We start from the raw sequence: 17,273 nt of genomic DNA, 5'->3' as shown, positions 1-17,273 counted from the left end.
CCGATAGCCAAGTCCTCAGACTGCGTGGTCCAGGGGAGTGTTAACGTCAGTGATCTGTACGCTACACTGATGGAGAACTGTTTCTGTTCACAGAACCTCAATTGTCTACGTCTTCCATCGTATTGCTATTACGCAAAAAGCTTCCATCGATCTGTATATGATTACGAATTATTTATTTACTTTTTGTTGATAAATATGACATTTACTGTAAAGATGTTTTGAGGCAGGGGACTATCTGAATAGCACAATACTGCAACACTTCATTTGAAGCCGCCCACATAACAAGTACATGCTCCGTAACGATCTCAGAAGCGAACGGAACGTTCTTAGAGTCTTATAAAGAATAACATATTATGATTGATAGAATTCTGTGAGGCAGTGAAACTTGTTGCATGGGAAAAAAAAAGAAACATGTAAACAGTTAGCAGCCCGTAAATTGCCTGATCCAGTTTCCAGAAAATCATGACTTGGGGATTGGAGGTTTCAAAAATCTGCTGGACAATGACATTAAATGCCGGATATTAAAAAACGAAATTTTGGCTAAAGTACACTTACGGTGTCAACGATTCTTGGTTGCGTGCTGATGTTGACAGTTCGTTGACGTTGATAGTGGGCAGTCAGGCGATAGTATGCGTTAGCAAATGAGAATCACCGAAACTAATTATTTCTGTAGGCAGGAGATACGAATTGATAAGTTCGTTTTCGATATGGAGAGCGTCAGAATAACTTTTACTGATCTCGTTATAATGAATGTTAAGGTTGCTTACTAATTTTCGTAGTTATCTGCTGAGTGAAAAAAAAAGAAAAACTAGATGTGCTGACATACTGACCTTCAGCAAAGCATGAGGTCTAAGTTAGGTAGGAGGGTGACATTTTGCTTGTGAGAAGGCAAATTCAACGCATCTCAGCACGAAAATACCGTTGGCATAATAGACTGACATTTACTGTAGCTTGAGATATACGTTTGTTATTGCAATAACCTACTTGCCTGTCTTATTTTCAGTTTCGTCGAAAATTGCGACCATGTGTTTAAATTATAGCCTCATAGAACAAAACACCAGCTAATGTTATTTACGAATAACTGGAAGTTACAAGCGTGCCTTCTGATTGCCTACCGACGACCGACTCACGATTCGTCCTATTCGGTTACCATCGTTCATCGCGCTAGTTGTTATCAGTTTCGGCATGCAATGCGACAGCTATCGACACAGTGAGTGAACTTTTACCGACATTTTCAGCCATTAGCTAATCATTTACTTATATTATGAGGGAATTTGGTGATCTGGTATAATTTTACTCAAAAGTGTCCGCCTGCTTAGCTGAGTGGTAACGTACTTGCCTACCATGCAGCGGACCCGGGTTCGATTCCCGCCGGGTTGGAGATTTTCTCCGCTCGTGAGCTGGGCGTTGTGTTGTTCTCCTCATCCTTTCATCATCCTGTCCACCCCCGATAGCTGAGCGGTCAGCGCGACAGAATGTCAACCCTAAGGGGCCGGGTTCGATTCCCGGCTGGGTCGGAGATTTTCTCCGCTCAGGGACTGGGTGTTGTCCTCATCATCATCATTTCATCCCCATCGACGCGCAAATTGCCGAAGTGGCGTCAAATCAAAAGACTTGCACCCGGCGAACGGTCTACCCGACGGGAAGCCCTTGTCACACGACATCACCATCCTCACCGACACACCAGTGTGGTGTCGACTGAAATATGACTTGCAACACACCGGCCGAACTTCGCCGGTAGGTGGGGCCTCCCGTCCAACAATGCCATACGATCATTTATTTATTTTGTACTCAGAAGTACCGTTCTGTTCATCAGAATCACTGACCTCGGGCTGGTAGTAAATTTACGACACGCTTCAGCACAAGTCAGCATGATATTTAAACATTAACAATCTTCTTTTAACATACATAATCTACAGCAGACAGTGATCTGTGACTGTTGTTTTGGGGGCATTCTGACTGAACACAAGCGCAATAGAAATAAAATTATTGATAGCAAGAGCCGAAGCGCTCATGAGGGGCAAGAAGACCTGTTTTTGGTGGACTCAAGGTGCGAAGTCAGTCTAATATTACGGCGCTGTTACGGTCAAGATGGATCAGGAATCCATGGCTTGCGGGCCTCTAGTGTCCAGTGGGCTACGATGCTGTAGGTTCGAATCCTGCTTCGGCCATGGACATTTGTGTTCGTCTTTGTGTCTGTAGTGATGTGTAACGTAGCTTGTAAGTACCACGAATGAGTATTGTTGCCAGAACTAATATGCAGAAAACGGGTTCAGGTGGTTAAAAGAAACCAGGAGAAAGACCTAAAACCTCTTGGCACGCTACAGCCTTTCTTTCTTACCACCATCGACGCGTTCAGAAACTCATTTCGGAACTTTCATGTACTCTCCTATTTTTGAAGTGAATACGCATTATATTTATAATTGTTAGCAGTGCCGAAAAGTCAAAACATTCCGCGACCCACATAAGGCTTTCGCGAGACGTGAAGGACATCGCAAAAAATCGTGAGAGCTCTCGAAAATCGGGACCTGTAGCAACTCTAGCATGTAGCCAGATTTATAAATAAATGTGCACTACAAATATAAAATGAGTTGTTCCACATAACTGCGATTACTCGTACAAATAAAATTGAGTTGCCAAATTAAGTATGTCAGTGCGTATCACTCTCCTCGAGACCACCGGATGGCCTCTTGTATCCCGTCGTTGCTGTTTACGTGCGGTAAGAGACAACAAATAAAAAGAAACATTAAGAGAAATTTCATTGGGAGAAATTTTACGGTTTGTAAAGAGAGAATTACTCTGCACAGGGTCTTGTTGTGATGGTAAACACACAAACCCACACAAATAACGCCCGTCTCTGCTTGCACCTGCTTCTTAGCAGCTGTCTTGCATCCGCTGGCCCACAGGCACATCATTCTGTAGAAGAACGTTAGAAATACCCGCATATAGGAAAACGATGCAGATCAAATTACCCAGTCTTTCCCTCTTTGACAACTGCTCAGGATATGCTATGCACAGTCCTTCTATGCAGCGAAACTATACACAGCAGACCACCACATGTTGCGGAAGAGAACTCCAAATGTGCTTCGCAGATGTCTAGAAATTATTGTATTACTGTGACAAAAAAGCAGTCGGGTCGCCGGGCGAGAGAGATAGCCATATAGATGCGAAATTTCGATGAATTTTCAATCTCAGCATCTTCTGGCGATGAAAGTGTAATTTGTTTGTCGTTCTTATGTCATTAAGGTCGGAAATAAAACTAGTCACCAAGGAAGGAGACACTTTGTCATTTGTTGTACGTTCCATAATATGTTCTTAACGTGTGGCAAACGTAGCGAAGACTACTGTGGTACGTTTATTTCAAACTGGTTCTTACCTGACTTGATAGCAAAGAACATTCGCGTAACATGTTTTGATGTGGTTTTTGGAATCTTTCCCAGCGGATAGAGGATTCCACCAACTTTCGGTCTTGCATCCGAGACAGCTTTATTTCTTCTTCTGGTATTTTGGCTGATAACCTTCAAGAATGAGTCAGTGAAAGAATTTTTTAGAGTCGCTTGACACAGTACCGTGTATTAATGTACATTTGCTCCACAGTGTTGTGTCAGGTGGTTTCAATTCTGTCAGCGTTTCACTGAACTGGCGGAAGAAGAAATAATAATGTTCTGGATGCATTCTCGAAAGATGAGGGATTATTTTATGATGTTCTTGATACATATAATCACATTTTTAATCTATCACTCTAGCACATCGACATGCGTGGCAATTTGAAAGTGGCAGAGAACCATTTTAATGAACATCGAATGATGAAAATACTGTTACACATTTTAATAAGTTTTCACTGGCGACATATTACCGCATCTTCAGTGATTCTGCTGTTGTCAAGGATCAAGCGCTTCAGTCAGAAAGAACTCAGTAAGGTATTTTGTACTGTCACAAATTTGAGAGGTGTATCTATCATAAATTATTTTGCAAAAAAATTACGAAAATTGTAATAGTTACTAACCGTAAGCTGAGGGGGGGGGGGGGGTATTTTATTTCCATATTTTGCAGTATGAGTGAAACGGTGAAGCGAAGCATACATGGTACTCACATTCACTTTACTACTATCAGCAAGGCAGTAGCTTCCAGGAAAATATCTTGACCTTCTAATGAAATCAAAAGCGAAACTAGTAGCAGTTGCTACGTGAATAGTCTGCACCGAATAAAGCTAGTAAATTTTGTCGATTCCGACTGTAAGATTCAGGTTGTTTGATACAAATTTAAGTTTTTCAATAATAGTTAGGGATCGATCATTCTTTAGAGTTTAGTTCTCTAAAGTAGACGTATTGCAGAAAAAATTATAGTAATCGGCTTCTCCTGGTTCTTCTAGAACCCTTAATCCAAACATGTCTGTGCCGTGTCTTACTGCGTTTCTGAAATTTCGAAGTGTATTTAACAATGACAGCAATGCAGAAATAAGCCTAAAATGTATGTAACAACTGTAGTGTACCTGTTTTTCTTGTGGAATACTAATTCATTTTCTCTGCATAGTCCTTTTCATCTGCAAAAGCTTGACTGTTTAAGAAAATGGGCGGAAATGAATGTAAACTAACTTCAGCTATATTTACTGTATAGAAATATTTCGTGTTTACCGTTTTCCGATCTCATCCATCATACAGAAATACAATGTGTGCTCGCTGCTCGGCTGCACGTATGGTGCAGCTGATGTTCTGTTTTCCGCCTTTTCCTCTCCCCCCCCCCCCCCCCCCATCTCGTATTCTCCACACATTTAGTGCTAGCGTGGCAATCTGTTTTATTAAGCTAATACTTAACATATTCCAGCTCTACTGATAAACGACAAGTACTGTGTTTTTGTGATTCCATTTTCTTGTGATGAGTAAGTGAGTGAGAAAAATGACATCGGCAAAACTCGTAAATACAACGAACTATTTTCGCACAACACATACAGGCTGTGTGATACAGCTGATTATTTTTTTTTAAAAAATCGGCCAACGTCTTAAACAATCATATTGTTGGAGATGAAAGGCTATCCCGCCAAAACGAAGGAATGTTCTACAACGAAGTAAAATAATTATTTAGGTTGAATGAACAGAGATCGCAAGGAATGGAAAATGATGCTTTTAGGCTGAAAACTGGATTCAGTTTTGTTAGAATATTTTCTATCAGTTCCTTTGGTAACATGGGAAACATTTTTTTTTACATTAAATGAAACAGACGACTGCAACAGGAACATCAAGTCTTAAGTTTTGTAAATTGTCATAAAAACTAAAAACTGTGTATAGATTGAAACTGTGGCATAGTCCGACATAAACTGCGAGCGAATGTATAAATTTGCATATATGTAATCCTTTCTAGCTGAATGTGAGACTTTTATGGCCATAACTCTGTGTATTCGAGGAACACAAAGGACTTGAGAATCAGGCATTATATGGAAGCTAAAATACATTAGCATTAAAGAGGTGGAACTTCACCATGACTATAAAGTTTGTGCTACTACGCATCCAATAAATATGGATTAAGAATATCAATAAAATTTTAATGTTCTTTGTTTTCGCGTAATTTGAAGACCGAATACATCGATCCAGAGGTAAAGGAAAAGATCACAGTACTTTGATTCCAACCAAGGCGGGGCATTAACTATATAGCCCACAGAACTTAAAAAGCGTCAGAGAGGTGCTAACGTTGGAAGTTACAACCTATTCTGGCCGAGCTCACTCCTGTTACCGATGTGGATTTTGTACTTTTGCATTTTTTAAAATTTTTATTGTGTTATTTGGTTTGTTTTCGTGTGACACATGGGAAACATTGCACGAGGTCCTGTTACTTTTTCTATTAGCGTTTCCTACAAGAGACGAAATACCTGAAAGCAATAAGATACTTACGTTTTACAGGGAGAAAGCCAACACTATCCACAAATGATAACGTCAATAGATAAACATGTTTTAATGAAAATTATTTCAGCAGTTAAAAAGTCAATTATTTGACAAGAAAAATAATTTTCGATATGATTTGGCACTTAGCAAGAAAACAAGATACAAGGTATAAAGTAAAAAGGCGTTATTTAATGCGTTCTAGACATTGTTTGATTTGTTTGCATGTACATGTATTTATTCGAGCCAATAAATCTGTATGTTTTGACATGTTTGGGTGACACTTTGTCTGTTCTTTCATTTGTCAAAAGTGAAGAGAATTTACCACACGGCTTTTGACAAGATCTTCCATTAAAGTGGTTAATAGAGACAAGAACGTCGATTGCATGAAAGTGGTTAAGAAGGATTCAAATGCATTTTGGCATTGTCAAATGGTTGTGGAGGCTACTGCTAACTTTATGACAGTGAACATTACTTTGCTAATGCGCAAGTACAACTAAATAAAATTATTTTAAGAATACCCTTGTTACTGGTATTCTGATTTATTAAACCTGTATTCTTCATAGGATTATGATCTATGTCAGTTTTACATCTTTATCGTATGTGACTACAATTGCGCGTCTTCTCATTAAATGAGCACTTCTGAACGATTTAAGCGAAAAACCATGTCTGTTGTAGCAGAGAATTCTATTCTGCAAGCAATATACTTTGGTATTTGTCTGTCTTCGGATCTCCTTTTTCCCGGTTCGATGACTATGGTTATGTTAGGGACACGCAAGTCACCGAAGTGGCGTACAATAGAAAGACTTACACCAGGTCATTGAGGCACACAAATTTGTACGATTTATATTCCTTGGAATCCTTATATGTAGATGCAGAGCTGTTTAGCTAATTTGCACATGTGATGGATTGGTAAAAGAATGTTGCTATTATTAACACTTTTTCCGTAGTCAGTTCAATAGCACCAAAAAGTATCTGTGCATGACAGGTATCTTCTGGACAACGTTTATGTTACTGTGGAGTAGTAGCAAGAGTTAAATTCTAAACTTGTATAGCTTTTTGTGCCCTCTCTACTTACTCTATGATAAATTATTAATTTTACCAAAGAACTCTGTAGTCCATCAGAAGTCCTCTAAAATTATAAATTGCGTTACAGCGATACTTCTGTACCGTACTTTACTTTCGAATGTTAGGAATGACAGAGAACGAGGTCTTCTTGTGATTTCGCTTTCGCTTGTGCAATTTCAATCTTATGGAGGGTTGTGAAAACATATCCACTTCTTTTTGCACACAGATGATCATGCCTGGTTTTGAACTTTAAACTATCTCTTGCAGCATGCAGACAGATATTTCCTCCTCCCAAGGCGGTACTATGTTTCTATTTTGAGATTTCACCGATTCTTGCTTCTGAATAGTCAACAGCCTTTAATGTGAGAATAAAATCCCTGTGCTTATACCACTAACTGATGAAACAAGTGATCTCTAGAAGAAAAGTTTTGTAGGATTGCTTATCTAGAATTCCGCCTTACGTCAGTATAAGGAACTGAACCACATGAATGCTTTTATCTCGAATTACTGTACAATCAGCCGGCTCTCCATTTTTGGTAGCGAGAAGCAATGAAAAAAATGACAAATTAATTTTTCGTGAGATTGTCTTATCGCTACATATGCGAAAATGTTATTACCGCAGAAACGACATTTGTGTGGTCTCATATGTTGAAAACACGAAATTTTTTTACTGTTATAGCTCAAGTACTTATGTTGGAATCTCTTGTGCGCCTTGATTGGAAATGTTTGAGTTGGAATCTCACATCATCTATCAATTCTTGGCCAGGTTATCGAGCGACAGCATCTAATACCCCTGAAACCGTTTCATCTTCGAAAACAAAAGCCATAATCTTTTTCTGATTCTTGAAATACCTTTCCAACGGATCACTCACAAGCATTTATTTAGAATTTCAAGCTTCCAGCTAAACAGTTTCGCAAGAAAGCAGTAAATCTTTTCATAAAACCGGATAACTATCTACTGTATTAAAATAACAACTTATTACGGGTTTCTGAACACAGGTCTTGGTGTGATAGCAGTATTCTACAAATACGTTTGAACTCAGTTTTATAAAATACAAAATATCCCATTTACTTTCAAATATTAGGTACACACTTTACTAAATTACTTCATACTATTTTTACGCATAGCATTTTATGGACCTAGTCTCTCAAGAATGTATCTTCGTACTTTTTAAAATTTAGTCGTGTCTTATCTTCAGTGGCCGGAAACGTCGACCTAGCTACGTGGAAAATAATTCAGCTAATCTCTAAGAAAATTGTGCTGCAAGCATATTTAGGGTTTAGAAAACAGAGATAGCAGCGGGTTTATATTACGGATATGTTGCGGTTGTTCAGTGTTTGCTGCCAGATAATGTGACTTCTGAATCTGAAAGACAATTTCAAAGCCGCAGTTATTACCGATCAGCCATTTAATTTCGTACTCCTATTTACGGATTGCAACTCCCGACTTCTTTTCTGCTATAACATGTTTTTCAGTTGCTTACTTCATTTCATTGATTTTTCATGGGAAATAGGGTTCTAAATGACTCTGCCGAGTACCCTGAATTGAGGCACGCATATACCCATAGGCAGACAATGAATTATCTAGACAGTTCAAGATAATTAGTTGACCAACCTGGTCGGCCACGATGAGCTGTCAAGAATCGAATGTGTAACTTCGCGTCCTACTCATTCAGAGAATTTTTAGCACCAAGCGTAATACATAAAGGATGATCAAAATGAAGCGATAGCTGTAGTAGGGGCAATTAATGGTAGAAATCTTCTCTGTGATAAAAATTCTTCGTATGTGATGTGGAAAGCTGTTTGGCGCTGGACGAACTGCTCTGAGAGAACTGCACCACTGGAGCACAAATAGTTTTATTCTGTGAACCTGTCTTTTTCTAGTTCATACATCTAAATCTGAACTCTTCCTTCTTTTCCGATTCTGGGCAGCTCTTTTGATTCTCTTGGTTCGACAGTTAGAGTAATGGCAGCTGAGTACATTTTTTTGAAACTAAAACTTGGGCGTTAGCGTCATTAGCGAAGGAATAAATTTTGTAAAGAGTCCGTGTCCTGGCTGTCACATTTCCATTAGACGTTTCAGAAAAGTGTTACCGTAGTCAAACGCTGAACGCAGCAGAAAGAATTATGGAAACGCAAATACAGAACAGCAAAAGAGAAGTACAGCAAAAAGCTTAATTTTCGTCATTTTGTTTTTATATTCCATTATTACGTACAGAAAGTCGTGTATTCTGAGAAAAAGGAGAGGGAGGTGAGAAGAAAACATGTTAACTCTTCTTTTTGACATCTCATAAATTGCTGTACTCTCTTACGGCCTCTAATCGATATGAAGCGGTGATTGCTGCGAATAATGAGAACCATTGGTACAAGATTTCTTTCTGGCTCTGCACATTAATTATCCTTTCGTTTAAGCACTTCATTTCACAAGGAAAAGAAACGTTAACGGCTTTTAGACATACTGAGCTGTCTGATATCAGTTATCTCTCTGCGCCCGACTTTATGCATGAAAACTAGAAAACGTGAAAAACCTGTATGCAGCCGGTTTCTGTTTTCACAGTGTGCAAACGCAGCGGTGCATTCTTTGACAGGCTCGAACAGCTGTATTATGCACACAACAGTTAATGTGTTCGTTTTTATGATGACAGCGAGTTTTATTTACGAGCATTTATACCTGTATCTTTGAGGGTGGTCACCTAATGGCTTTCAAAATCAGTGCTTTCAATAAAGTTTATGTCATATATTATGTGTATTTCTGTAAATTAAATGAAGAACGCTGTTTGGTTTTCCATACAGACCTTGTTTTAGCTGCAGTGGTTCGCATTTTTTTTTAAAAAAATATTTGATGATAAAAGATGACCTCATCGTTCTTGATATGTGAATGCATAGGAAGAACAGAAAGTGCTGCTTCAATTTTCTCTCTGTTTACTCTTGTGGTCAAGCAATGTCATTTGCAAATATTGGTCACTAACGGTTTCACAAAAAGTTTCAAAAAATTTTATCACCATAGTCTTGCTTTCTTTTGTTGAATAGATATTTAGTGGCGTTCAATGTCGCTGAACACATTGTGGAATTCCATATAAACAGCCATATATATCTTTGCCAAACTCCGTTAGTCTGAGATCAGAAATACTTCTCTGGAGTCTTGAAAATTCAAGACACGGAAATTTGTGTGTGAGAAGCATATGTATGTGCTCATCTCTTTCGTGTGTGTGTCACCGAACAGCTTCCTCCATATAGCGATAGTCACGAACTCGACAGAGGAAGGAAAAGTGTTGCACGGGCATTCTCTTATTGCTGTATTGTTTAAGTGAATCACCACGTTAAATCATGTGATTGATGCACGTAAAAGAGGAAACAAGTGGAGTGCTTCATGGCTGTTCTTCTAGAAAAAACACAAAATGCTATTTTATTGCCGCATAAATCTGAATATTAGCGAAGAAAACGCACTAGATTACAGAACGCTTCGTAGCGCTTTATGATACCTGCATAGCTCCTCCGTGTATGCTCCAGAAAATTATAAATGAGAAGTGAGACTTATTCTAAATTAATATTTCAACAGGTGTTCTTTGGGAGATATGAATATTTGTGGAGCGCGCCTCCCGCTTGTTGCTTCTGCAATGCCCGCTAAAAGCAGTTTCTGACATTTCCACTTTATAAGATTAACATAATCATATTACATCATGAATAGTCTCTCCATGTTATGGAGAGTCCGGTCAGCATTCTAAGGGCTATGCAGATTGTAATACTGTCAATGTTTCCGGCCGACTTACATTAGCCAATTGCTATACTGATTATTCCTTCACCGGGAATAGCCTTCGGTGGGCGGTAAATACCTCGATGCCGTGCACCCAGCCAATCCTATTTTCACCATAAATAACTTTAGGAATTTACGGTAAGTCCCTGTACACCTAGCAGTGGTACAAACAGAACTTACTGGTTCTTATCGGAGATCAAAACATCACAGAAGAGAGAGCTATCACATTCGAAGCGAGAGACTTCAACGCATCGTTGGAAAGGAAACCCACATTGAAGACGTTTAACAAAGCACACCGAGGCGTCTTGTAGTTAATGCCGAATGACCTCGACGAATGCTACCTTGCTCAATGTTATCAGCAGTAGTCCATCTGAGACAGTAGTGCACTGATAGGCGCACTAGAGTTTTACCTCGTCTATGTGCATCGCCCGTCAGCTCCACACTGGCACGCACGCTTGTTTGCAAACTGTCATCGCCGTACACACTCGCACTCACTGGCTAGCGCGCACCGTCACAGCTAAGCAACAGACTCGATCTGGCACGGAAGGCGAGCTAGATCGCGAGCGCGTCGCCGCTCCGTGACGTCATCAACAGGTTGTTGCTCAGAGGTGGCCGGGGGTCTGTGGGGGGTATCGTCGCGGAGGGGTGGTGTGGTGGGGGCCGCGCGCGTCAGGTCGCTGAGGTGCCAGGAGGGGGGGAGGCGATCCGCCGAAAAAAACTAGCTCTGCCCGCGGCCAGCCATGTTTTCCCATGGCCCATTGAAGCCAGCCGAAAGGATAGATAAAAACCCTCCGAAATGTTCCAGATATTGGTGGAGATGATTAACTCTAAGAGGCTTAAATTGGGGGCGATCTTGTTTTGTTAACAACTATTCCTTGACGCAAGTAAGTACCTGATAAACTTGTCAAACGAAGTCCTTTCCGACCACAAACGGCGGGTACGGCTAATTGCAAGGCGCTCCGATGGCCCCAGCAAATGTCAGTTTTGATAATAGAGACCAACCGTGCGGAAGACAACGCTGAGTGCTTGGACCTGTAACTCCCTACTGGTGATTCGAGATACGACACTGCTGTTCACCAACCCCGTTCGATTGTATTCATTACAAGCCCTTCGTTAGTATTTCCACCTGAATTCACCAACTTCAGAATGCGCCAAGTAGTGACACGATAACGTTCTGCGCAGTTCACGTGAGGCGTGTTGGAAAAAAGACGAATAATTTTCCGTTGATGGCCTGACGTTTAGAGATGGAGCACTTTTTCAGATGGACAAGGACTGGAAAGGAAATCAGATGTGGCGTTCAAAGGATAGATCATGATACTCGCGCGAAGGTGAGGACTTCTCGATTCCGCCTGAAGAAAGAACGCTCTGAAGCTTCTCGATGCGACTCATACTTAAAGAAAGGGATATAATATCTCATCAGAAAAGAAAGGGATATAATATCTCATCAGAAATTACTTAAAAATTTGAATAACTGGTCGTTAGATATAACTACGAATGTTCTTCATCCCTGGACATATAACTCCCACAGAAATAACGACTACAAACCTTAAACAAATAGCTTGCAAAAAGAAGTATAAACAGTCATTCTGTCTATTTTAGATTTGAAAGTGGGATGAAGTATGAAATAGAAATATTACCTATGTTGTTAGAAAGAGTACTGTTTCCGAAAAAGTCCTATAAGACACGCCTGTAATTTTGCTCACTAAGCTGAAGAGTTTTCCATATGCCGTGTCTTGCCGCATACAGTCTTGTTAGCTGTTATTTGTGAACTGCACAAGAACTATTTTTGTCGAGTGCAACATTAAATAAGATCTTTATGAGGTATATTTGACACCGCTTCGTGAAATTCGCAAAAACAAAATAATTTATGATAAATTCATAGGAGATTTGTTCAGATTATTTTCAAAGTTTTAATTCAAGCAAAGTCATCGATTAATTGGGTTCTCTGACAATACTATAAATATGTGAAAAACAACAAGTTGTAGCATAATACGCATTCCTGATTTTCACATTGCATTGCTGGTCCTATGTCCTCCATTTCACCCCCCCCCCCCCAACACCATTTTCCTAATACAAAGAATAACCACGTGTGTGTGTTGATTCTTAGAGCAAAGTTAGTGAGTAGCAAAGTTATTCTGCATTAGGCAACACCATGCCATGTAAAATACTCATATTTTGCAGAATACTTTCGTAATGATAACTGATTTACTCTACTTTAGACGCAAACAGAAAAACCAATAGCACCAGAATCTTTAATGAAGTTTCTCAGTTGGTAACTAGACTGGATGGAGAATGTTCCTCACATCAAAGGAACAGTACACCTATTAACCGTACTACTTTCAACACAGATAAACGAAAGCGATATCTTCTCTAAGAGAGTACCAAAAAATGATGTATCACCTTAACCTGCTCCTCATTGTTTTGCCTCTGGAGTAAACTAGGGAATATGCAGGATGACAGATGCGGTGGTGAAATGGGCAATTTTGAAACTTCCATCAAAGTTACAAATTTATTCACAGCCATATAAAAGAAATACAACAGGAATTTACAGTGCTTACAATTTAAAATGATCGTCACTTGAAAGTGACATCACGTAGATGGCCGTCACTTTGCATGACACACATTTCAAGTCATACGAAAGTGAGACCCCACATTCGGCAAAACTGGCACTGGGATTCGATTAACTTCCTCCCGAATTTGATCCTTCAGTTCCTGGATGGTGTGTGGTGGGTCACACCGGGAAGATCTGAGATTGCAAATGACCTCAAAGGAAGAAATCACACGCTGAAAGCTCAGGGCTCCTTGGAGACCAGGAAATGTCCCTGTTTTTGGAAATGAGGAGACTAGGAAAGATGTTCTGCAGTGAGTTAATGGAATGCCGCGAGGTATGGCATGTGGCCCCATCTTGTTGGACGAACGTGTTTGCAGTTACAAGAAGATAAGCAGGCTGTCACACTAGAAAATTGTTCAGCATGTGAACCTAACGAATGGTTCAAATGGCTCTGAGCACTATGCGACTTAACTTCTGAGGCCATCAGTCGCCTAGAACTTAGAACTAATTAAACCTAACTAACCTAAGGACATCACACACATCCATACCCGAGGCGGGATTCGAACCTACGACCGTAGCGGTCGCTCGGTTCCAGACTGTAGCGCCTAGAAGCGCACGGCCACTCCGGCCGGCTGTGAACCTAACGTTCTACATTCACAGTAACAGCATTGCCGCGATCGTCTTCAAAAAATAAGGCCCTGCAATTCCAGACAATGAAACACTACACCACAGTGCCACATTTTGACTGTGAAGTGGCGTTTCATGAAGCATTTCAGGATTTTCACGTACCCAGTATCTAAAGTTTTGTTTGTTAACACAGTCTACACGTAAAAACTGGCCTCATCACTCATGATCATGTTGTCGCATTCGCCTGGGTTGTCGTTTATGAGTTCCAACAATTCCCGGCAAAAGCGTAGTCTCTTTGGGAGGTCGTATGACTTGCGTTTTTGAACTATCTAAATTTTGTGTGGGTGGTATTGGAGCTCCTTGTGCAATATTGGTCGTACACTGCGGTCCGCTACGTCAGGTTGCAACGCATGCTTGCGTTCATAACGCCTGGAACTTTGGCTGAAGACTTCTTCCACCCCTGTAACGTTTTTTGTACGCACGCGTTTTGCACTTCTACCCTGCTTTCGCACCGTATCACCCATTTCCTCAACGCTATATACCCATACTTGGATAGCATGTGCCGACGGGACTGGTGCATGACGTGCGAAATATAGTTTGCGTGGTCACGTAGCTTCCGCTGTTTTTGTAAAATGCCAATGACAAAAGTTTGTTGTACAGATGGCACCGCTCCAGTTTTCTGATTCCTAACGTAACGTGATATTCCCAGTATTGCGAAATCGCCCGTTTCACTGCCGCACCTTTTATTAGGTTTTGTACCTGTCTGATTTTGTCTACAGCCAACAAACAGATAATGCTCGACACATGCTTCTGCGATTGTATGAACCTTTTTTAAGTTGTGGACCTGGCAGCTTATTTTAAAAGCTAGTATATATATATATTACCGTCAGTGAGAAGAATTACTTTAAATTATTGTGTGTTACACTTCGGATGCCAAAGGCCCATCTCCAGGTGTTTTGTGTTTTACAGTGATCATATGTGTCCGCTTGTGAGAGTTCTTGTATCTGATGTTTACAAAAACGTCATTACATATAATCAGCATAAAAGTTCTATTAACAACAGAAGAAACTTCTGTTATTAAAAATAATTATTTATTATAATCTAGCATTGGACATTGCGCTGCAAGTAAAACGATAAATATGAAGTGTAAGGACTGCCATTTCGAGCCTCTTGTTGATGCTTGGAATGTTATAGACTTTTCTGATTAGCCGTGTCTTTACACTTCTAGATCAGTACTAATTAATAATGCTAGAACTGTCTGAACAATATTCTGAAACAATGAAATCAAAGTCATTTTATTTCTCTACTCGATGATCACAGTTAATGCCTTGTGTAGTCTCTTCTGTTCATGTGTTAAGATCTAATATTTTCGTAAAGTAATCAACATACCTGTAATTGTTAGCGTAAATTTTTCTATGCCCCTGTCCCCCTTTTATGCAAATACTAAACTTACAGTTTTAGTTAAGTGAATATATCTTTCTTGTATTTCTAACCGGAAAGGAAAACTAAAGAAAACGAAATTGGAAATTTGTGGTAAGCCCCTATGGGACCAAACTGCTGAGGTCATCGGTCTTTATGCTTGCACACTACTTAACTTAAAACTAATTTACGCTAAGGACAACACACACACCCATGCGCGAGGGAGGACTCGAACTTCCGACGAGCAAAATAAAACGGAAAATAGGAATAAATATATTTAGAAAATAACAAAAGAGCTTCTGACAGAGCCGTTCTTTCAGCAAAATCGCTTTAGGTCAAGAACAAGAGAAGCTAACTTCCGCGGCCTGATTTTTAAAGAGCCTTGTGGAATGACCTGAATCAGGTAAACCACGCACACGGGTATCTGAACCTGGCTCCCAAACTCTATTATACCCCCCCACCCCCTTCTTTTCCCCACCACCATCAATCATCGAATAATAATTGGCCTGTTCATACCCGCTGATGGGTCAACAATAACAGATCAACCATATGTCGCTAGCACCTTATTTTATTCTGATCTGCGAGTAGAGCTTTCATACTTTCTCAGCAGTGGCCATTATACAAACTTTTCAGTTCTCAGATCACTTGGACTGAACAAAATCGTGATCATACTTACTCGTTAAATGTACTATCAGCTCCGAAAATCCCAGACTCATGGAGGGACAACAAATTTCATCTTATGAACGTAACTCAGAAGGTGGCTGAAGTGCGTTGATATGGAATATCGGTGAACTGGATTCAGTCACGGCCTCCGCCAAAGCAGTTATATAGATTGATAGTCTCCTCAGATTGCTTCTGGATCCTGACATCAATATTACTCGATATTTCGGCGATCCGTCTGTTCGCCATCTTCATTATAGACGCTATTGCTGTCACTATTGAGTCTTGCTGAAAACAGATGCCAAAACTGGAAACTATCGTCCTGTATAAACCTCCATAACGTACACGACTCATGCACCGTCCACCACAAGTACTGCCTCCAAAACTTGAACCACCCATCACAAGTACTGCCTCCAAAACCTGAGTTTGTACCGTAGCACAATGTTCTGTGGTGCGATCGGCCCGAATGTTTGAGGACAGTCTTTGAGTGCGATATATCGTTGGCGCCGGCGTTCTGTTACTGGCAGCACGACAAGTAAAGTTTTGGGTGCGGCATCTATGGTATATGCCTTGTACGGTACGGGGATCTATATGGAACCACCGTTTCCAGCCTTGGCATCTGTTTGCACAGCAGCAGCAGCGTCTATCCTAAATATGGCGAACAGATGGGTCACCGAAATATCGAGTAATGTTGATTTTAGTATATGGTAGCAACGGCGAAGGAATTATCAAGAATTATTACGCTCAGAAAGCCTACGCAAACGCATCAGTTATATGAACTTCCTCGCAAAGAACTCAAAGCACAAATATTACTTACTCATCTCCGATATCAGTGCATCGGACATCAAATTAATGAATTCATTCAATGAATTTAAAGCAAAGGAAAGAAGAGCAGGAAGCCACACGATGGCAGACAAGTCACCAGTAGTATAATGTGCCATCTGCTCCCCTCTACCCTCCCACCCCCGCACGCGGCCGCGCGAGCACACACACACACACACACACACACACACACACACACACACACACACACACACACACACAATATATATTCTCTCCAAATTGTTTGTGTGAGAGAACACCAGAAGATTATTTACATTACACATTTTTTTCGTGTGTTGGTATAGGGATCGTCAAAAAGTTGTATCGTGCGAGAGATTAAGCAATCTGAAGCACCATTTTTCCACTACTGCCACCACTTCTCTCTCAACAAGAAGTGCGTTAACTTACAAACTAATAATGAACTTTTAAGAAAATGTAACATGCACGTACATCGTGAAGCTACTAAGACAGATCACCCTAAATACATCCAGAAATGGTA

At 40.3% G+C, this 17,273-nt stretch overlaps 1 protein-coding gene across 1 annotated transcript in view; it reads right to left on the bottom strand.

Annotated features, from left to right (window-relative positions):
- Positions 1–11,225, bottom strand: part of LOC124612623 — a 222,276-nt gene extending 211,051 nt beyond the window's left edge. The window contains exon 1 of the mRNA XM_047140921.1: positions 11,106–11,225. Coding sequence (XP_046996877.1) covers positions 11,106–11,120 — 15 coding nt within the window. The 5' untranslated portion in view covers positions 11,121–11,225. The remainder of the gene's footprint in view (positions 1–11,105) is intronic.
- Positions 11,226–17,273: the final 6,048 nt, after the last annotated feature.

The sequence above is a fragment of the Schistocerca americana genome, chromosome 4, assembly GCF_021461395.2.
Source record: "Schistocerca americana isolate TAMUIC-IGC-003095 chromosome 4, iqSchAmer2.1, whole genome shotgun sequence".
Classification (NCBI taxonomy): domain Eukaryota; kingdom Metazoa; phylum Arthropoda; class Insecta; order Orthoptera; family Acrididae; genus Schistocerca; species Schistocerca americana.
This window is presented reverse-complemented; position numbering and strand designations above follow the sequence as displayed.